This window comes from Agelaius tricolor, unplaced genomic scaffold (assembly GCF_023055355.1).
Source record: "Agelaius tricolor isolate 1412-34295 unplaced genomic scaffold, bAgeTri1.0.p SCAF_34, whole genome shotgun sequence".
In the NCBI taxonomy this organism is placed as follows: domain Eukaryota; kingdom Metazoa; phylum Chordata; class Aves; order Passeriformes; family Icteridae; genus Agelaius; species Agelaius tricolor.
Genome location: NW_027269294.1, coordinates 6,528,727 through 6,551,316, shown reverse-complemented (window position 1 = coordinate 6,551,316; position 22,590 = coordinate 6,528,727). Strand labels below are relative to the sequence as shown.

The 22,590-nt window shown below is 38.1% G+C and overlaps 1 protein-coding gene across 5 annotated transcripts in view; it reads left to right on the top strand.

Moving 5' to 3' along the window:
* Positions 1–20,819, top strand: part of SCLT1 (sodium channel and clathrin linker 1) — a 30,584-nt gene extending 9,765 nt beyond the window's left edge. For 3 of the 5 annotated variants that reach the window (XM_071452410.1, XM_071452408.1, XM_071452412.1), the window contains exons 9-20: positions 184–254; positions 2,655–2,745; positions 2,910–3,001; positions 3,606–3,783; positions 4,861–4,959; positions 5,601–5,672; positions 6,356–6,430; positions 6,897–7,042; positions 7,329–7,521; positions 8,863–9,059; positions 17,141–17,219; positions 18,293–20,220. In XM_071452410.1, coding sequence (XP_071308511.1) covers positions 184–254; positions 2,655–2,745; positions 2,910–3,001; positions 3,606–3,783; positions 4,861–4,959; positions 5,601–5,672; positions 6,356–6,430; positions 6,897–7,042; positions 7,329–7,521; positions 8,863–9,059; positions 17,141–17,219; positions 18,293–18,460 — 1,461 coding nt within the window. In that variant the 3' untranslated portion in view covers positions 18,461–20,220. The other 2 variants (XM_071452409.1, XM_071452411.1) reach the window with 2 other exon arrangements.
* The last annotated feature ends 1,771 nt before the right edge of the window (positions 20,820–22,590 follow it).

Genomic DNA, 22,590 nt, shown 5'->3' with positions numbered 1-22,590 from the left:
TTCTTAGCAACAGTCAAAAAAGCAAGAAGAGCATTAGCAACTAATAGGAGAGAGGGGAGAAAAGAAGAATATTGTGCATTTTGAATGCTGCCTGCCATTGTGGTCATCTCTACTATCTCAGTGTAACGTGTAACATTTTCAGAACCATAGTGAACTTATTACAAATCTCTCTTTATTTCACAGACCAATCAGCAGTTTCTGAAAACTGTGACAGAACAAGATGTGGAGCTAGAGCAGCTACGAAAACAACTGAGGTATAAATGAAAAGAAGAATTACCATCTTTTCTGTAGGTTTTCCTGACCTGCTGCTGTGTCATGGGCCTTGTTTGTACTGCAAGCTAATTTCATCCTCACAGTTAAAATGGTTTCAGTAGCTGTTTCTGAAGTTTGCTAGACATCATTAGTGTTACATATGGTAACATATTTCCAGTTAGTGTTCCAAAAGGTCCAGCTTTTCCCTGAAACAGTCAACATTTGACCTTTGATTTAAAAGAAAAATTGGCAGTATCACATCACAACTAATTCTGAAGTTAGGCTTTCATTAGAATGCAGTTTGCTCAAAAGCCAGTTATGTGGTTGCTCATTACAGTTCTGAAATTTGAATGTTCAAACAAGCGTCCAAGTTTTAATTTTTTTTAATAAAATTTGCTTTCACTTCTTATCAATGAAGAGCTCTAAACTGTAGGTTCTGTGGAAGTTAAAGGTAAAAGAAGTGTTAATTACATTCCTGAAGTACGTCACGAGAAAGGAGAAATAATATCTGTGACAAAATTTCATAATTATTTGTGTTTACAGCTATTCAATGCCAGTTTACTGTGTCTCTTCTCTCTTTTAGCTGGTGATGGTTGATGCCAAATTAAAATTTTATTTCATTCAAGAGTGGATTTATGAACTGAGAGTAAAATAAGCAATTCAGTCATTCCATCTCATTCCATCTCTGGTTACAGACACTGATGTATGCTCACCTTCCTCTCAGATCAGCCTGAAGTCCTTTCCCCCCTAAAAACAGTTTTTTATTCCCAAAGTTAATGGCAGGAGCTCTGTCTGACCCTAGAAAGTGCTGCAGTGTTTCTCCAGGAAGTCTGGAATATTCTTACCACTTGCTTCTATAACATGAAGATGTAGTCTGCATGGATTATATAGCATATGGTGCAGACAATTCTAATCCTTTGGGATGTTTTCCATAGTCTTACATGATTTATGGAAATAGACTACTAAGTCAGGAATGCAAAAGTAGATTAAAAAAAAAAAAACAACTTGTGTGTTAGAGAATTGAGGTTTAAATTAGCTTTGTACGGCCTGGATGAAACACACAAATTAAAAAAACTTGGCATAGCTATGGCATGGATCTGCATTTCAGAATCTTAAAGCTCTTAGAGAGAGATAACTTGCCAAAATTAGGTCAAAGATATATTGTACAATAAAGAATAAAAGCTGTATCTTTAGAATCAAATTGTTGCCTGTAAAATGCAGACCTCTGAATTTGATCAGAATCTGAACCTGGCTGTTAAAATGCATTGTTAATACTTAAGGTGCTCTGATTTTTATGACCATTTTTCTTATTTTTCCCTTCCTGTGCTGCCTTTTTTTATTTTATTTTACAACACTTGTAAAATATTTTGCAGGAGGCAATTTAACGTCCTCCTGAATTTCCAGTACTTCTTGTAGGAGAAAGATGCATTGTTTCAGATGGACTAAGATCAAAATTTTGGGCCCACACTGAAGACCATGTGTTTAGGAATAATGTTTTTATTGTAGTTTTTGCATCTTAAAAAAACTGTAACCTTAAATTAACTAATCCAATTAATTGGGCTGAAATGAAGTATTTCTGTAGAATTGCTCAGATTGTATATTTTGCTTAACATTTTCATGTAGGTACAGTACTCTTGACTTGTATGCCCTTAATTCAAAATCAGTATTTCTACAAGAAATATTTTGTTAAAAGTATGAAATATTTTCCAGCTTGTTTGTGACTACAGGTGCTGCAGTTTGCATGAGCTAATCTAATACATGTTTGCTCACTTTTGCTTTTATGACAGAGTCAGTCATTGGTTTTTAAATTTAGCCTAATATGCAGCCTGAATAATTGGGTTACAGCCCAGGTGAAGGCTCTCTGTGTCTTTCTGTTCCCAAGTCAGAGGAATGGGAGGGTTGCTTTTTTGAACAGACTTTTCTACTGAGGATGAAAAGCCACTAGTCATTAACATGATTCACTAACTATTCCTGGGGATTTTTTCCCCTCTTCTCCTTCAGATTACAGAGCACGTCAGCTGAATTCTTCAAAAGTGTACAATGATTGTTTTAATTCCTGATCCTGTTGCTTTAAAGTGAAATGTAATTCTGCAAAAGACTTCTCTGTTACGTATCTGTGACTGATTATCCCTAAGTTATTGAATCACTTGAAGTTTTTGATTTCCTAGTCCTTTAATCAATGCATACACCTTCCTTATAATCTGTGTGGTAATTTCTGCAGGACTTTTGGAATTTGGTATTCCTCTCTCTCTGTGCCACACAGGGAGAAGAAGGGGGAAACCTCTTCTGCCCTGTGAGAACAGTATTTTGGAATTTTTCTGCTCTTCACAGCTATTGTGACAAAGTTTTAATTGAGCCATTTTTTCACCCTCTCTTATAACTGTTTTTCTTTTTATATACAGACAAGCCAAAATAGATGGGCAGGCAGCAAATGCTAAGCTTGAAGAAATGGTGGCATTAAAAGAGAAGCTTCAGAGCCAATTGGAGAGAAAGGTATTCTGAGAAAGGAATCATTTCTGTTGCAACTGAGTGGGCAGTCATTTTCTGAATGCTGACATTAAATGAACTGCAAGTTGTTATCTAGCTTGTTTTATGTGACTATATCTTTACTTTGTTCAGCTCAGATCAGGTCTGGATAATACTTTCATTCTTTCCAGGAAGAAGACAGGATGTCTGCCCAGGAGAGAGAAACAGCATCTGACAAACGCTTGCAGCAAATGCAGTCCAACATAAAACAGTTGGAAATAAGGTAAAGAGAGCTCACTGTGTGTTGCTAACAGGACACAGGCAAAAACTTATACCCTGCAAAAATAGAGGGGTTGTCTGTCCTTGCATGTTTTGTGGCAAACATGTTAGGAAGTAACAAAGATGTTTCTGATGATCCCTCTGAGGCTCTCTTGTCCTTTCTCATGCCTGCCAATGCTGACAATCATAATTAAACAATGAGAATTCCTGAGCTGTTGTGAAATTACCAGTGACTTTCTTGGTCTAAAACTGTAGCTGCAACTTCATTGCCCACATCCAATTATTCAGTTTCCTCCACAGAGAAGAACTTTTATTTCTTCTGGGGCTGTTCTGTTCTGGTTTAATATAGAACATTTTCAGTGATCTATCCCAGGATATCACTGGGATTCTTCAAAGGATCTTCTGAGATTAGATAGCTGAGTTAACTCCTGTAATTCTGTTTCTTTCTAGGACTTGATTGATCATCAAACTCAAAACACTCTGTCCAAAAACAAGCAGAAAACAATGCATTTTGGGCAATTTATGAATAGATACTTACTAATAGCTCAGTTTGAATGGGTCAGTGTCCTGATTGACCATCACATTGTCAAATTTCTGCTGTCTTGTAGATTGTGTGTGGCTGTTCAAGATGCTGAGCAGCTGAGAACAGAAAAAGTAGCCCTGGAGGAACAGATCAGAGAGCTTCAGGCCAAGTCTGCCAGTCTAGAAAGTGAGACATATGATGCTGTTGCTAAAGTCCAAGATTGCATACAGCTCTTGGAAGAAGCTAACCTGCAAAAGAGTCAGGTAAGTCATTGGATGGAGGTGTTTCCTAGAAATTAGGATATTTAGGATACACAAGCCAGCTTCTTTTGTGTCTGTTATGCTAAAATTAGTCATGCACAGAGAGCAAACTGGGATGTGACCACTCATCATTCAGAGTTATATATAAATATGCATAAATATAGTATATTTATATATAAAATATATATAAATAGATATAAATATGTATAAATATATATATAATAACTATATATAAATAAATATATACTTATATTTTATATTAATATAAACTTCAAAGCATATATTGAGTGCCCGGATCAAGGTCATCTAAGTGATAACACTGTACCTAAACACGAATCTTCCCAAGTTTTTGGCAAGAGTTCAGAGTTTCTTACCAAATACTGGTGTCAGGAAAAAAAAGGAAGGTTCTGTTATGAATTTATAACTGTTAAAGACAAGACATAGGAAGCAAGGAAAGTACAGAGTCATCAACAAAGAAACCTAGACATTGGAGGGCCTTAAAAGAAACTTTTGTGTACAATGTGTGATTAAACTATCATAGAAAAACGTTTATGCCAAAAATGTTGATATGAAAACAAGGCTCAAGGAGCCAAAACAAAGTAGTCAATTCTTAATTTACTCCTCTGGCTTAAACATCCTGAATTTTTCAAACTGGGAAGAAAATTCAGTGAACGTAAGAAAAAAAAATCATGTTCAGTTAATGAACAGAATAAAAAAACATGCACATTAATATATATATCTGTTAACAGTTTGTGTTTCAAATTGTTTTCTCCTTGCTCTGCAGGAGACTGAGGTGGAAATTTTGCTCTGGGTTCCTGTGCTTTCTTCTGTATAATTCCATGCTCAGCCAAAATCTCCAAGTCCCAATAGAAAAAGGCATCTTCTGACTCTAACTCTTTGTGTGGTTGTGGTTTCCAAGAACATGCATTTAGTGCCACATGTTGTCAGTGTTACTGAGTCTCAGTGTAAAAAGTAAAAGGGAAAAGAAGGTGGTTTTTGAGCAATGTGTGTTTTTCTCTTGGTGCTCTTAGTATCACACTGAAATATCAGTGATATTTCATTTTGTTATTTTTCTTTTAGGCACTCTTTGGGGAGAAACAAAAGGAGGAAGAGATCAAAAAACTGCAGGATGAAATGTCTCAACTTGCAGAAAATACTGCTGCAAGAATTAGAAAGGAAGTAAGTTATGATGTTCAGAAAGATGGCAAGATTTTTTTGGTTTTCCTCAGAGTGAAAAGCAACTGCTGGTGCATGGTCATCACAAGCAGTTTTCTCACAAGAGTTTGGATAATCTAAGTGGCAAGGCAGCATGCTGATAACACCATCCTCTTCAGCATTTATTGTCTAGACACGTGTTCTCAACAAGAAGCAGAAGTGTTGGTGTCTCTACAGACACTGGCATGGAGAAGGCTGCACTGGGAAGATGTGAATGGCACTTGTGGTGTCTTCATTTGTGATTTTTTTCCCCTAAACACCCTCAGTTCAAGTAGTGTGGATTGATAATAATCATCCTTCTAACATTTATGTCATAAGAGCTGTCAGTTAATGCAGTCCCAGCTATTTCCATGCTTTATATTCATGCACCACCTATATACTACATAATATATATATATTATGTGTGTGTGTATATATATATATATATACATATATATATATACACATATATATATTATGTAGTATATACATATATGCACATAATATATCTATACATTATATATATATATATATATTTCCATCTTGCTTTTTGATATATATATATCAAAAAGCAAGATGGAAAAGAAGTTAATGGGACTAATTTGGGAGTTTTGTTTTGATCACAGGTAGACACTGCAAAGAAGCAATGTAACATGCAGGTTTCTCGGCTGACAGAAGAAGTTTCAGCTCTTCAGATGGTATGGAGTTGAGTGATAAAAATATTTTCAGTAGCAAACCATTCTAAGACTTTAACTAAGACTTTTGCCTGATCAAATATTTCCACTAGAATTTAGTGGTTTAGGTCAATCAGTGTGTGATTAATGAGTAATTGTGTAGGATAGTCCTCTGTTGCTGTACAGCACATTCCATCCTGCATGTCTCCAGAGATGAATTCACTGGCATTTTGACAGTGAGATCTGTGCTCTAGAAAATATTTCCCATGTGATGGCACTTCTTAAGTATCCCTGTTTCTTTCAGAGATAGACTAAACTCAGCCCCCCATGCTTGTCTGTAGTTGTGTGTGCACAAAGGAAAGCTGATATGAAAGCTGAGAAAATATCCTAAGAGAGTCTAGGATCACAGACATCCTATTTCTGAATGAACCAGGAACTTGTAATAAATTATGCAGGTTGACCAGAAGAATTCAGTGCTTATGCACCTATTTATGCATTAAATTTATTTTTTAAAGGTCTCATTTGATGTGTCTTGTTCTGTGTGTTGAGTGATTCTATAGAGAAAATAATGAGCAGGTAAACAAAATCAAATGCATCCATGGCAGCAGCAAGAACTGCATTTACATTGGGTGATGTTTGGCTTCAGCACTTCTTGAGTTTTTATTTTGATTTATTAAATCTTATTTAAAAATTACTTTTATGAAAAGGAATGTGCAGAAAAACAAAGTCAAATTGAACGAGCCATTAGAGAAAAGAGAGCAGTGGAAGAAGAACTTGAAAAGGTAAGGCAGTTGTATTTTTACATCACCTTTAAGATCTCTTTACAGAAGGAAAAATACATAGATTTTTTTTTCCATTTTTCATGTATTTCTCCCTTAATTTCTTATTTTATTTTTGAGTAGATTTTCTTAATTGTAAATTTTCATATATTTACTTTAAGGTTGTTTGCATTCTTTTTTTTTTTTTTAATCCAGAGGGTCTTTTAAAGCTGCAACACCAAACTGAAAGAAAAAGTTCCTTGAAAAGTGTAAAAAGTGAAAGAGAGGTATTTAGCATAACCAAAAGAATGCTGGTACATATTCCAGTTAAGATCAATAGACAGAAAACAAAATAAATGTCTGATCAGATCATTGGAAACTTTCCTCTTTTTCAAGTGGCAGCAACAATGTTAGAAATACAGTTTAATTTTAAATCATGGGAAAATAGGATGCAATGAGGAGTAAACTGACATGCAAGTTGACTCTTTAGATTTACAGGGAGCACAGAGAGCATGAATCTGACAGCAGGAAGCTGGAGCAGCTGCATCAGAAGTATTTATTTGCAGAAGCTGCCAAGGATGACCTGCAGCGGAGTCTGCAGGTGACACAAAATAAACTGAAACAGCTGGAAATGAAGTAAGTGATGGTACAGGTGCTTACAGATGTGAGAAGGCAGTGGAAATTACTTGGACTGTTTAAACTTTTCAGTGTGTGTTGTTAGGGCTTTGTCAAATCTTTTCATGCAGTAGCAGACCTAGTATTAAGATACCATAATTGTGAAACTAAGATTGATTTTATCAATTCCATCATCATGACAAAGGTCTTTGCTGATTTGTGGATAGCTCCCAGTCTATTTCTTTCATTCTCTGCTTCAGGAGTTGTTCAGTTCTTCAGTTGCAGCCAGACTTTCCTTCTCTTTTAGCTCTGAGGAAGAGAAATCCCGTTGCCAGGAAGTTATCTGTAAATTGCAAAGCACTCTGGATTCAGAAAGAGAAAAGAGTTCCTTTGTCAGTGAACAAAGACTGAAACTTCAGCAGGAGAATGAACAATTGCAAAATGAAATGGAGGGTTTGAGAAAACTGGCAATGGAGGCTCAAAAAAAAGCTAAAATAAAGGTATGTTTTTTTGTTTTTTTCTTTGAAATGTGAGGCTGATATTTGCTTAGTAAGGCAGCAGTTCTAAGAAAAAAACATAAAATGTTTAAACTAAGATCGAGAGTTTCAGTGATGCTTCCTGGTTGCTGCTTAAAAGTAGTTTTATTGTCACATTATGTGTCCTCAGAATCCATGGGGGAACTCAATCTCTGCTAATTAAATTGTATTTTAATGTGTATTAAATTCTCCTTGATCAGAAGACCCCAAATGTTCTTTGCTTTAAATGAGCAATGAATAGATTAAATAATGCCATTCCCAATCTTTGTTTATTTATTGTCTCTAATGTGTCAGAAATCTTTGTCTGTCTGACTTTTTGCCCACAGTGTTCCTCTACTTGTGTGTCCACCATGTTGACAGGGCAATGTGTAACTAATAAATAATTTAACAGTGTGGCTGTCAAGCACTGTTTCTTATTTTCTGGGCAGAGGAACTTGTTCTCTATGCTTAGCTGCAAAAAAAAAAGAGTGTTAACTGCAAGCTGCTTTGTTCTTTTTGAATATTCTCCATTAAATGCTGAGCAGGCTGCAGGTGGGATAAGGAATCAGTAGTAACCTCAACTGATTCAGGGTGCCTGTGGCTCCTGGAGGGAGGAACTGCTTTCATCCTTGATGTGCTTTCTGGAAGCTGGTCCTTTCCCCTCTGCAGTGTAAAGATACCAGAGAAAGGGATCTGAGGATCTGGAGCAATGAAAACAACCTCAGTAAGCAGTTTTGCAAGGTGGGAGTGGGGACCAGCTCAAATCTGGCTTCCACTTTGCACTGCAAGATAAAGCAAGCTGTGAAATTGAACAGGGACTCTTGTACAAGCCCAGAACCCTTTGCTTAAACAAAGGACAGAGAGGTGGTGGATATGAAGCACAGAAAGCATATCCTAAATCTTTGTCTGTCTCAGTTTTAATCAGGCAGGCTTCCATTACAGTCACAGATAAGATTCACTGCTTGATTTCATTTCCCTCTGATGTACAAAGGGTTGCAGATGCAGTTATGAAACTCCTAACACATTTAGCAACTTGAAAAAGAACCAACTTGTTTCTGTGGAGGAAACACAAGGGAGAAGAATAAAGATTACTTAGAAAAATAAGCATACACAGCTCATTATCCTTTATTGTCAGTTGTCCTATTTGCTTAAATTGGCTTTGGGAACACGTATCTCTGAGTATATAATTAGAAGTTTAATTATTGTATCTTACACACTTTCAACAAATGTTTATAAATTTAACTCAGGGATTGTAAAACAAATATTTTAAAAAAAAGGTAAAGAGTGAAAGATTTGATAGTGCTGGATTTGTGGGGTTTTGTTTAGATAAGCACAATGGAGCATGAGCATGCAGTGAAAGAACATGGGTATGAAGCTCGGCTCAGGGAGATGGAGGACACCAGCCACAAGTCCACCACTGAGCTCAGACGTCTCTTGGTAGCTCAGCAGAAGGCAACAAACAGGTGGAAAGAAGAAACAAAAAACCTCACTGAAACTGCAGAAGCCAGGATCAGTAAGCTGAAGTAAGTGCAGTTTTGTTCTCCTTCTGCAAAGTGTGCTTCAGATACTGTTTGGGGGATGGCAGTAGGTGAAAAACTTGTGAAAAACCATAAAGAGCAAATGATCCAGACTCAAAGATGTGCTTGCAGCAAAACAAAGAGGGATCTAAACAGAACCTGTGATGCTCTCTGAAGTTAGCACTGAAGTAAAACTTCCATTGTTTCATTATCTTGTTGATAATGTGTAAGGTTTTCTAATGACAAAAAGCAAATGGAATATATTACTTTTCATTTTTCTCTTTCAAGATACAGCACATTCAATTTAGACAGTTTTAGCTTTGGATTATGAGATCTTCTGTACCTCTTCAGAAAAGCCGTAACATCAGTTGTGGAGTGAATCTCCAGACTTGTAAAATAAACTGGACAAAAACCTCTTGGAACGTACATCTAATGTGCTCTTCTGAGCAGTTGCTGTTATAAATGAAGATAAAAATGGGTTGTGTGATTCTCCTAAGGAAAAAAATATGGTATCAGCTTTGTGCATTTGTATAACTTATACATAATATAATTTGTATAACTTTTCTCTTAATTCATCCACATTTCTAAGCTGATGCTTGTATTTTGCAGTGTAGAATACAAGAATATTTTCAGTTTTGCAAGTGTCCCCTATGCTTCATTTCATTTCTGGGCTCAGGAAATGCTGTCGGTTAGCTCAAGCAGGCTATTAATTAGAGATTTAATTAGCCTGGTATTTTTATATAACTGCAGAGAAGTTTATGTCCTCAAGATCTCCTCTTCTTCAAAACTGGTTAAAAATTGGAGGAGGTTGACCCACTGGTCCACAATAACTGCTAAAATAGGAAGCCTTATTTCATAAGTCTAATTTCTCTAAAATTAAAGTGGTTAGGAAGGAATATAGCATTGTATTACCTTTCAGTGGGTTTGAGAACAAAAATTCAGGTTATGTAGCTCTGTTAACTTGATAAATTGGAAGCAGCCCTTTAATCACTTGGAGTGATGCACTTGTGGTTCTTTGCTGAGTGTGATTTTAGAAGTTGCTTTGCTATCATGTTAACATGGAAGCAAAGCTTTTCCTTATTAAAATTGGGAACCTGTGAATTCTACCTTTCCCTTCCTTTGGGGTAGTCTTGGGGTTTTTTCATGTTTTATAATTAATGTAATGCTTTACATGTTCTCAGCTTCAATCATATTTCCAGTATCCCACACAATTTCTGTAGTTACAGTTTCTGAAGCATAGCTTGGCTGCCAGAATTCCAGTGGTGTGAGTGGAATTAGAACCCAGCTCTAAACACAAGCCAGGAAAATCTACTTTGCCACTACTGTTAACCTGGATATCCACCTTTTGCAGTGAAATACATGCTCATCTTTTCCTTCCCTTAGCAAACATTTACAGGGGGCTTTTTACCTTATCTGTTCAAGTACAGGCTGGCTTTATTTTCCCCTAAAACATCCTGCATTTTGCAAAGGTTATTCTTAAACAGTTCTTTAGGAAAGGGAAAAGCCTCTTTCAGAAGACAAGAGTATTGAGCCTGTTTGTGAGACACTGGGAGCTGATTCACTGACAGTTTTAGTGGTGTAACTTCACTGTATGTAATTAGCTGGCTCTTACTGATACTTTTTTAGCTTCATTTGTAAATGCAGTAACTGGAGAAGAAAATTATTTTGCAATCTTTCATGCTAAGGTAAATTTCAGCTCTTAAACTTGTAGCTTATTTTCTGTGAATCAAAATACAAAAATTCACAGCTGAGCATCTAGATCCTGGATGTGGTTCAGCAAGTTCCACTTAAAAGGAGAAAATTGCAGACTTCCAAAATAATTAAAGTTATCTGTGATATAGCTGTTTTCCCTTTAAAAGCTTTAGTGTTCAGTGTTAAAATGTTGTTACAGCAGACCAAAAGATTTAGACCTTATTTATCTGCAGCAAAATGCTGACATAGAAAATACAAGGAAGTCTGCTTTGTGAACCTGGATGAAAAGTGGGTAATAAATCTTGAAAATGTCCCTATTTATGTGACTTCAGTAGGTATTTTGGTGCAAGTCTAAAAGCTAAGTCAGTTACTTTATGATATGGTTTTGTGTGTTATGCCTTTTCATACTGGGTAAGCTAGAAATAGAAGTCTTTATCAGGCATTTGCTCTACCTGGCAAGGAAACTGGCAGCAGAAACAGGAAGGCTGTCATTTAGACTGACATCAGGAATTGGGGGTTAAATCTGTGCACTGATGCTCTGATATCATGGTGACAAGTAGTCTGACTGACCCTTATCAGTATTACCTGGAAATTTTAAAGCCAGCTTGTTTTTTCACCCTATATGCACTGCCAGACACTCAGCAATGTAGTGCAGAATGCAGTTGGTATGAAAATCAGCTCCAGAATTTACATTGTAGTAGTTACTCAGCACAAAAGTCCTTGCTTCAACTATGAATGTATAATTATATTTCTTTTCATCTATCACAATAACATTTTGACTGCAGGTACAGAACAGCAAGTAGCTTCTTACTGTGTTAGGAACTAAAATCAAGTTGCTGATTATTTAAAAAGCAGAATAATTTTGCAGTAAATGCATTTATCAGGGAAATTTCATTAAGAACACAAAATAAGACTGATACTGGTAATGGATTAATTAATCTATTGTTAATTAAATGCTGTGTTTGAAAGGTCTCTTGAGGCTAATGCAGGAAATGTTCTCACCAAGCCTCGTGGTGGGGTCCAAGGGAACAGAGGATCCATGTAAATACGTGAGCAAATGCAGAGGATGTGTTAGTGACATGCAGCAGAATTCAATTTTTTAACAAAAATACAGTTTTTAACAAGAATCATTATTCTTGCAGCATGCTAATGTGTTTTATAGCTGAGTGGTTTTGTGGGAAGTTAAAAACTTCCTAACCAAGTCCTGTCCATGTGTGTGGGGGAAGCATTTTGGATTGCATTGCACCAGGAGGCTGCTGTTAGTGCAGCTCCCATAAACACTGACTCAGTGTCCCATTTGTTAGTGTAGGTGTTTCCTATTCCTTTGCCTGAAAGTCAGGGTGCTTTTCCAGTTCTCTCCTCATTGCTTTCATTTCCCATGTGAAGGTGTCTGAAGCATTCTGGCTTCTTTATTAAAGTGACCAGCAGCAGCTGCTAACTTTTCCACATTCTGTGCTGCTCATTTGTCATGTTCTAAGGCTGCAGGGTTTTGTTGCTGGGGTGTAATCCATATGCACAAAGGAAGCATGAAATAATTTTAAATAATTCTAAGGAATGAAGCAGCACCAGTGAATGTTAAGGGGGTTTTAATCTGAAAAAAAATTAAGAAGTAGAAGTAAATTTTGCAAACTGTAATGGTAGAGCATATAATATAAAAAACCTAAGAATCTAGTAGATCAGTGAAAAACCTGTAGATAGAAGTGTTGATAAGTAAATTGATACTTCCAAGCTTCATTGAAAATTATTCTGTGCTTTTCTGGACCTTTGGGTCTCATTCAGGTTAAACATGTAACTGGTGCTGATAAAACTGAACTTGGAATTCAGAACCAGGGCTGAAACTGGAGGCAGTGCACTGAATACTTGTAGACTAAATTACATTTTCTTCTCACAAATGTATTACAGTCTTCATTTATGAGAAAAGCTTTCTTCCCTCTGAGCATCTTAACAGGCTGCATGCATCTTAAGGAGAATTTCTGGGTAACAGCCCTCATCTTCACCTTGCAGAAGGGCAAGGAGCCACTTGTGCTTCACTTTCATTGGCCCAGTCAACCCTGAAGGTATCTAAGGAGGTCAGTGCTCCTTGTGACACAGGTCATTATTCCAGAGACAAACCTTGCTCTTGGCAGCATGGCCAGCAACTCACTGCCAAGTTTATTCCCTTTATTCCCATAGTGTCTACTCTGGCACAGTCAGAAACCAAACTGCTCTGACCCCTGATTGCATCGATGGTAAATGTACTTTGAGTTCTAATGATATGTACTGAAGTCAACTTAGACAGCAAATGCTTGCAATTATAAAATAGTAGTAAATGAGTATAAAGTGAGTGATCATTGTAAAAAGTTGTAAAAAAAAAAAAAGGTCATCTTTCATATTCTTTATAGGGGTTTAATTGGAAAACAGAAGTATAGAAATTTTACAAAGCTGTCAAACTTCTTTCATAACACGAAAAGAGCTTTTAAGTCTTGGTGAATAATTTAAGTATTTTATGTTCATGAGTTTAACTGATTCTTGAATTACTAATTTATTCTTTCCCCCTCCTCCTCTATATGTGGAATTTTGTCCAAGTAATCTAAATAACCAAATCAGACTTAGTGTTGAAAAAGCCATTTTGATCTCCAGTGTCACTTCTCCACAAATGGGTGTAAAATTTGATAAGAACTAGAAGCAATCCATATTGCTGTTGTTGCTGATCTACAGGCTACAGAGCTTCCAATTGTAAAGCTTTAGGCTCTCAGTTTGAATGTCCCAAAAATTTAAGGCGATCTGCCTTTGACAGCCATGGTAAAAAAAATCAACACCAAGTGCTTTTTACTTTTCTTGTCTTCATTTGAAATAATTTACTTTTGAAAGAAGTGATGAAAGCACACACAAGTTTTTAAAGGCTCTTGCTTTGACTGAAGCACTATAATCCAGAAGAATGGTTCCTCTGGCCACATCTGGCCACATCTGGATGAGACTGCTCTTGTTACTCTACAGCATCCCTGTAAAGCTCTGTAGCTCTTCAGACTTCAGCTGAGAAGAATAAATGACAGCCCATAGGAAGTGGAATCAGCAATACCAAAGGGATGTTTAGGAAATTTGTAAATTGGAAGGAAATAAACTTCAGTAACAGCAGAACAGAGGGTAGAGTGGGAAGGGTTGAAAGAGACAGTTCTGACAGCAGAATTCAGGCAAAACCAGGGTAATTCAGTCTGCCAGCATCTGCTCAAATAAAATGAAGTGACAGACTACGCAAGTTTTAAAAATAAGGGCAGATGATTGATTTGTTCTGTAAAGCCCACCTTTACAGGTCTGTAGATAAATGCACAAATACAAAAGATGGTTAATCATATCTGCCATCTCATTGGCATCTATTTTTTGCAGTATGAGTATTTTTGGTAGCTTTTTATGTCCTTCCCCTGAGAATGAACAGTTGGGGTAAATTGAGAATTTTGCAGGTAAGCAGATAAACCCTTGCCAGACTCTGCACCAGTGGCCAACACCAAGAGCTTCCTTTTGTTGAACATGATTCTGGTTGGAGCAATTATAAGATTCACATGGATAAACAAAGTTTTCTATTGAATCAAATGACTGAATCACCCCAGAATGCCCTTCAGGTGGACTAGATCTGGACAACTGCAGACAGGGAGAAAGGTCAATCCTCTAACTTGAAAACCTGACAGGAAAATGACAGTTCTCTCGACTTTGCCATGGATATTGCTTTGGCCTGTCAGACACATGGATGATTGCTCAGTTTAGCTTGAATAGGGGTAGAAATAGGTGTACACAGGTCTGTTCTTCTACAAAACAGTGCATGAAACAATTTATAAACATTGGCTTAAACTATAAAGGGGGTAGGTTTGCTTCCATGAAACATTGCATTTGAGGAGCTTTAAAATCTGAACTCTAATTACAGAAGTAATAAAATGCAGTAACAATATACAATGTGAATAAACAAATTAATAATCCTGTTCATCTGCCATTATTGTGTAGTAGCAAGATATAACCGTTGAGGGGGGAGGAATAAAAAACAGTTGTAGCATTAAACCCATTAATTTGAGTAATCATACAGAATGGCTTAATTTTCTTAATAGTCACTTGCATGATAATTGTCAGTACTTAAGGGAATCCTTGCCATATTGTTTTTATATTTAAAGACTTTGCTTAGCTTAAGCCATCTGACTGCAGCTATTTTGGGTGTCTTTGTTCCAGTTTTTGCCTCTGACACATTTCTTTGTCATAGCTGGAGTCCCTGACTCATCAGTAGGCATGTGTGGGGTTTGGAGTTCTCTGTTTTTGTCTTTTCTGTGATTGAAAATAGTCTGCCTCTGAGGAATGACCTTTACTGGTGGCAATATATGAAGTGTTGGCCATGAATGCTTTCTCCTTAGTACATGGAGTAATTGCATGGCATCTTGAGATGAGGAAGTTGCCTCTTTTTCTGAAACATTATTCTTGGCTGCACTTGTGCAATGTTTGGCAGCCATAGCTGCTTATTTTAAGATGTTCATTAAAGGAAAAAAAATATTACCAGGATGAGAGACAGCTGCAGGTACTGGCAGTATACAAAATTCATAATTACTAAGAGTAACTGAAGCATATTATAGTATAATTCAACCAAAAAAACAGCTGGCACATGCTATATTTGTCATGAGAGCTTTGCAGAAAGTACTTGCTGCAGCTGGTGGATTTATCACCCGTCTGCTGAAATGCTGGAAGCTCACCTTTTGTTTCCCACTCACTTAGCAAAGACAATGTGCAGTGGGGGCTGGTGTAATTACCCAGCAGTTGGGGTTATTGCTCAGTTCTAATATTGAGGTCTCATAAGTTGTGTTTGGGGGAGGGCTAACACTCAGAATGAATCAACTGTCTGGCTCAATAGCCATCACATTTCCCGATGCTTACAAGGTTAAACTGTTTCCTTTTAAATATGTGTTCAGTGTGATCTCATTATAAAAATAATTTCTTGATCACAGCTGTGTGTGAGCCTGTAAACTCTGTTTATGGTCTGTGCTGCTAAGCATGCTAATTCCACACCTCAGCACAAGCACAGGAGAAGGGCTCTTTTCAGTAACTCACAATTTTTAGGGCATCTAAAAATTGGTCTCCTCTATTGAAAATGCCTCATTTGATGCTTGGTACTAATTACAGAAGACAAATTACAAAAATAGTGTTACATACTAACATACTACCTTGATCCTGCAATCTTAATTCTTTATATAAAAGTGTTCACATGTGATAACAGGTATAACCTATATATATGTGGTTTTAACTGTTTAACAACCTTGAAATATCTGCCTATGTACTTTCATTTCTATGAAAGTTCAAAGTTGTTGAAGTTTTTGTGATATTTACTGGGACTGGTGAAAGAGATTGAGAAGGTGTGTTGAGAACAGGTGAGTGGAAACTCTTCACCAGATGTAGTGGTGACCTGATGTTACACGTATTACAACTTTGTATTTCAAGTGCCACAGATCAAACTTTCACAAAGTACTAAGTTTAAAAGTTTATAAAAGCAAATCATCGTTGAGAACTAAGTGTCATCATTAAAATAGCAGACCTTAGGGTAAAAATCTGAGGTTAAAGTATCTGCTGCCTTACCTCCATTCCCTCAAAAAGAATAAAGGCTTTAGCTTCCCATGCAGTTTCAGCAACAGGTAGAGCATTCAAGGTGAGGTGGTAGAGACTGGTCAGAGGTTAGAGCAGCTCACTTAGGTTTGCATCTTTCTCTGGCCAAAATTACTGGAGTCGTGTCTTTAGTCATCCTTCTTCTTGTGCTGATAGAAGGCAATAACTGTTTCCTTTAGGCACTAGCTCAGAGATTGTCTGTCATAACCCAGATGTTTTTTGTCTTCAATACTGTGTAAATTGAAGATCACTAAAACTCATTCAGTAGAAAAGTAAAAAGACTGCTTTGAAGTAGGTGGTATTTTCCTTTTCCTCACCAAGTGTCACATTGTTGTCTGTCTCACAAGTATAGAATGATTTATTTTTAGGCACTTCAAAGCACCTTTAAAAATGCCTACATTGAGGGCTGGTTATGGAACACTAATTAGAATGTTAATCTCAATATTGAACTTACTGTGCAAAGTGCAGCTTATATTTATTACATACTAGATAGCATGCCTCTAAAATAAGATTCAATAAACAGGGAAAAAGACCCTGTAAAATGTCAAGTGCTCTTGACAAAGTCTTGCTGATTCCAACAAATACATCTTGTTCCTCTGCCATTACACTTCTGAATGCACAGCATGAAGAAGTGCTGTGTGGTGCTTTTGAAATGGGTGGTTTAAGAGTAACCCTGCAATTAAAACCCACCATAAGCCTCCACAATTCAGGGAACTATCTATGAAATGACATTCCAATAACTGAAGCACTACTGTTTGCCAATCAGCATCTTTTCTTGTGATTCCCAGAAGTGAGCTGCGTCAACAAAAACTCCGTAGCCAGGAGCTCATTTCCCAGCTGGAAATAGCAAATGAGAAGGTAACTGAGGTAAGATAATGACTGATGTGACAGCTACTTTCAGTGTGCATACACTTAAGATCTTAGCAGAAACCTATTTAGGTGAGTTATGTTGATGGCTTTGAGAAAATTAAGGATTTTTGACAGGGATAGTAACAGTTGGGAAGCCTCACTGTTTTCTTGCTGACTGACGTGTTCCAATGGCAGGAAGACAAATGAACTTTACTCTCAAATTACAGAAGTGAAAGGGGAAATCATCTTTCTGTCTTTCTAAGTGACTAATCTAGCAATTCTGGACAAATTTCAGGAAATGTTCCTGAACTTAAGTTCTGCCTGTGAATCCCAGGCACACTGGGATTATGGATAATGTGGCACATTCAGATACCAAGTTCTCCACATGCTGTGTGTATGCAGAATTTAAATTCTGTGTCCATATATGAATATAGCAAAAAGCATTATCCATTAAAGATGAAGGGCAGGGTTGTTTTGGAATGTGCATTGTTCAATAATTAATGGGCACTTTAGGAAAGGGCTTTCCTGTCAGCCTTATAAATCTGGGATAACATCTACTTCTATCCAGAAGGATAAGTCCTTCTGTCTTGTTTTTTTTTTTGTAGTGCTGTGTTATTTAGAGGACAAAAATGATAGGAGAAGTGAGTAAAGGCTGGTTAAGAAAGGCTTTTTACAGACCCTTTGAAGGGAAGAGAGGAGATCTGTAGCAGACTTATAATCCCATTTGTATTATCTACTGTATTCCTCTTTCTTCTGAGCTAAATAGCTAAACCATTTACATTGTATGGTTGCATGGATTAAATAGCCTGAATTAAAATGTTAGCCTTAATCCATCTTGCTTCAAGGTGGTGAAATGAGTAAAACTTCCCCTGCAGTTTGATTGATTGGAAAAGTCAGATGATGTCACATTTGAGCAGAAAATTCTCTATAAGGTGTCAGCAGTTTGTCCTCAGGCTTTTATTGTAAGGGGAAAACAGTTCCACTTCTGGCATTCCTCTTGTGCTAAGCTTTCTTTTGCTACTTTATCCACTGAATGAGTGGGTTCAGTGAAAAAGAACTTGGCAGTGTGATGAGAGATTGTGTTTCCCCAGGATGAGACGCTGATGACGGAGTATCGGGAATACATCAACAGGCTTCAGAGGCGGCTGAGCCAGGCAGAACAGAGAGCAGCCACAGCATCCCAGCAGGTACCCAGCTCACAAAAAGTCTCATCCAAGCACATGGAATGTGCAAAAGTACTCACTGTGCATCATTCCTGAGGCAGAGGTGATCACTGATCAGCATTATTACCAACATGATTTTAACGAGTTTGGATTTTTGACATGTCACTTTCTGACAGGATTTTCATTTGACAGCTTAGGTTTGTTTGTGGAATTTGATATGAATGAAACCTGCAAGGTTAAAAATGTGTGAATGTAGGTATACATGGCAAGTTAGCAAAGACAAAAAAACCCCTTAAATAACTGTAGCTCCGGTTTGCTGGAGTGCACCCACTGCAGTTACCCTTGGCTGTGTGCAACAGCTGCAGCAGCTCCTGCAGTGGTAAAAATGGTGCAGACAGAGTAGGAAATGCTTGTTTCTTTCCAGGCCATTGGAGAGGTAAAGGAGAGAGAGAGGGTATTCCTCTTGGTATTCAGTTTTTCCGTAGTGTTTCAGCTGTACAACTTGAAGCAAATCCCACGGGGGTTTATACACGGAGTTCATTTTTTTGCCAAGGAAGTTCATTACTCAAGTTGGCCTCCTATTAAGTAAAGATGGTCTTTCTGCCTCCTGCCTTTTTTTTTTTTTTCAGTGATTTAGGAAAACCATTTGCAAATTACAGCTTGTTAATGTGGGTGACCCCATGTGAGCTGCAGAGAGGAGAGATGTTTGGCTGACCTAAATTGCTCAGTTAGGACAAATGGCATTTTTTTTCCCAACAGCAGTGAATAAATGGACATAGCTGCCAAGCTGTCATAACATAAGCTGTGGTTCCTGGCTCTAAATGCTCTCTGTCATGACAAGGTCTATTCAGCTGCTGAAGATTTGCTCTGAAAGAGGAATTTATTTTTTTTAACTCCTGTTTGTTTTGTGGGTCTGTTTAGCTGTAATGCCTCTAAGATGCTGTCTTCCCATAAAACCCCAAAAGTCCTTATGTCACATTTGAAGGGAACAATCTCCTGGCCTTGGTGCCCACAGAGGTCTTATGGTTCCTGGAAACACTGGTAATTAGCTCTTCCTCACCAGGCTTTCTCTGAAGGATAACAAAGAGATTTGATGTTGTGCAGCCCAAATGCTGTTGCCAGAGTTTCAGAACTGCCCTGCCCTCGTGGGAGAGGTTACTGCAGAGGCCTGGCTGCTCTCTAGTGACTTCAGAACTGCTGTGCCAAGCCCCTTCCTTTTTCTCTCCACCCCAAAAAAACACACACTGGCACTGTGCCTGCTACAGGTCTCCAGTAGTGCTGCAAGAATGTCCCCTCTTCTGAAGCTGGGTATTTGCTCTCTCCTAGGCCCCAGAAGGCTGAATGTTCACATGTGAATTCCATCAGAGTAATGATTCTCTCTGTTCCCAACCTGTAGGCTGAGGGCTGCTTTGTGGATTGTGTGTTCTCACTACATTATCCATCTTCACTGTAAAATTGTATCAGACATAGACTAGAGCTGGACTAGTAGGGAGCCTAGAGATTACCCCTTTATGGTGGTCAGTTCAATGACTGTCAATCTTAGCTTATTCTGAAGTAATAGTGATTCAGTAAGAAACATAAAACATACAAGATAATGTTTGCACAAATTTGAAACACCTATCCTGTCGGTGTCTCTTAAAGTGAATTCCTGCTACCTCTCATCTTGCATTCTCTGGGATCTGAAATAAGACAAAAGCAGTAGTCAGCTACAGAGTACATTGTAAATTCTGCTGTTCATCCCAAATTCACACTGCCTGTGCTTGTTCCCCCTCCTTCATGACACAACGAGTAGGGAAGTGCTACTGTTACTTTGATCCTACAGAGAATTATTATGAAGCTATCAGCTGCTTCTGTTTCATTACAGCTCAGCCTGCTAACTACACAGAATAAAAAAGCTGCTTCCCTGAAGGATCTGGAAAATATTTAAACACGTGTTTTTATCATTCCTTTATCAATTCCCACTCATGTTGGGAGTTAGGAGGGTTGCTGGAGAAACTTCATATTGGAGCACTACAGTCAAAAGCACAGCAAGGCTTTTAAAACTTAAAATTCTGGTAAGAAAAAGAGTGGATCAATGTCCTGTCTCTGTATGCACAATAAAGATTGGAAGAAGTCTGAAAAATGTTGTCATTCGAGTCCTTTAATGTAGCAAATGAAAAAATGTGGCACATGGAGGGTTTTTTGGTCTAAAATCCAGTAGCTCCAGCTGTGATGAGATTGTGTACAGGGAGTAGGTAACACTTCTGTTGAAATTCATCTTGGCTTTCCTCATGTGCAGTCAGTATCTTTTTAATTGTTCTGTATAGTGCAGGTAACTTGGGAACAATTTGAAGATCCTTTGTGAATTATAATTAGTCTTATTACAGCATGAGTGCCAGAGTTGCTCTTTTCTTGGTCAGTGTTTGAGCTGCACGATGCCTCTGTTGCCTTCCGGTGTAAAGAATTCAGTTTGGTTTGGTTTGATTGCCCTAAGGTGCAGGTGATAATGAAAATGCTGCTGTGGCTACTCAGCTCATTCCTAAGATCTGTCATCTTCCTTCAGTTGTGCTTTTTCTTCTTAATGTACTATTAATTTCATAATTATTTTACAATTCCTTGCTTTTCTGTTGGTCTGCTCCCTTGGTTTGGACATATCTGAGAAAGTCCATTCTCTTACTTCAATTTGCACCAGGGTGAAGTCATCCAGCCCTTCTGCCCTTTGAAATAGTGGGTTTCAGTTGCACAGATGCCAAGATGTGGGAATCCTCTTGTATATGGGTTTTTTTTGATAGTTCAGACAGGTCATAGCTATCATTGTACAATTACAGCCAAAGTCCATTTTCTCTTTTAGCATATATTACAGACATTTAATAGGTGTTTGACTGATTTTTGAAGTGCTCACATCTTGGCCTTAACTGACATAATTGCTCGTCCTTCCACTTAAATGTGAAGAGTGCAGTTGTGGTTTCTAACCTCTCATTCAGCTGCTGGGTAGTACTTGATGGACATGTCTGATTTGTGTCCATGGCAGTGGACCTTCACCATATTTGCATTTCAGAGGACAGAGTTGAGCTGATTCCCCCTGTAGAAACAAGACTCTGTGCTGCCTCCTGAAATCCTGGCTGTTCAGGTAGAGCCTGCAAGATGGATCCACCCTCAGAAACAATTCCTGCTTGCTGCAGGGAATGCCACTAGTTCCTAGAGTGGTTGCTTTTTCTTCTTGATAGATGCCTGTATCCACTGCAATCTCTAAATCTCAATTTTGGTTAAAAGATGTGGAAGATTCTCCAAAACAACACGGATACATTTTTCAGAAGCTCCAAGTGTCTGTCTGGGTGAGGTTTTCATCAATCAGCAGAGTGATACAGAGGCAGGCAAGTAGCAGGCACCTTGTTTCCATTTGCATAATGCACAGCTGAGATGATGACAGGCCACCTGGAAGATTTTGTGTGAGCCATTAATCCCCTTCACTCCACAAAGGCAAGCTCTGGCTGTGAAGTGAAACCTGGCTGGAAGGGGCAGGCACTTCTCAGGATTTGGGTAGTTGTTCCTGGGGGGCCAGAAGGGCACCTGCAGGCTTCCCTGTTAATTATGGGAATATTCATTTTACCTGGGGTGCAGCTCCTGCCTGGTGGCTGTTTGCCAGAACAGGAACTGCAGGGATGACACAAAGCAAGGGGCAGCAGAGCAACTCCAGCAGATGACAAAGGAAAAGGTTTCTGTCCTGGTCACAAAGAGGAATGTGGTGACATGAAGCTCATCATAGACCCACCAACTCCTTTATTTCCCTGAGGTGGCTAGAGGAGGCTGCTCCCATGTTGCTCCCAAATTGGGAGATCTGGTTTTTTCAAGATTAATTGCTCAGGGTGTCCTTTCACAGCCTTTTCTTGCTCGGCACCACATCCATTCTGTATTTCTGCATCTGGAGTTTAGAGGAATCCTCATCTGGAAATCCTGCTGTACAAGAAAATGTTCCCTCAGTAATGCATGACCCCAGCCAGTTCAGAGTGTGAATGAACTTTCAGCCTGATTATCCCAAAGATCCACAGGTTCAAAGCTCAGGTTCCTTTTCCAGTGGAACAAGTACAGAGATCATGGACTGTGCAAGGACATCCTCTGTCTACAAATGTAAATGTTTTGAGGTAAGGAACATCTCTGTGAGGATGCCAAGGGGAAAACCACTCAGTGTGCTGCTGATGGGATGGGCACAACTGTCAGTAACAAAAAAAAAACCTTAAAAACCTTAA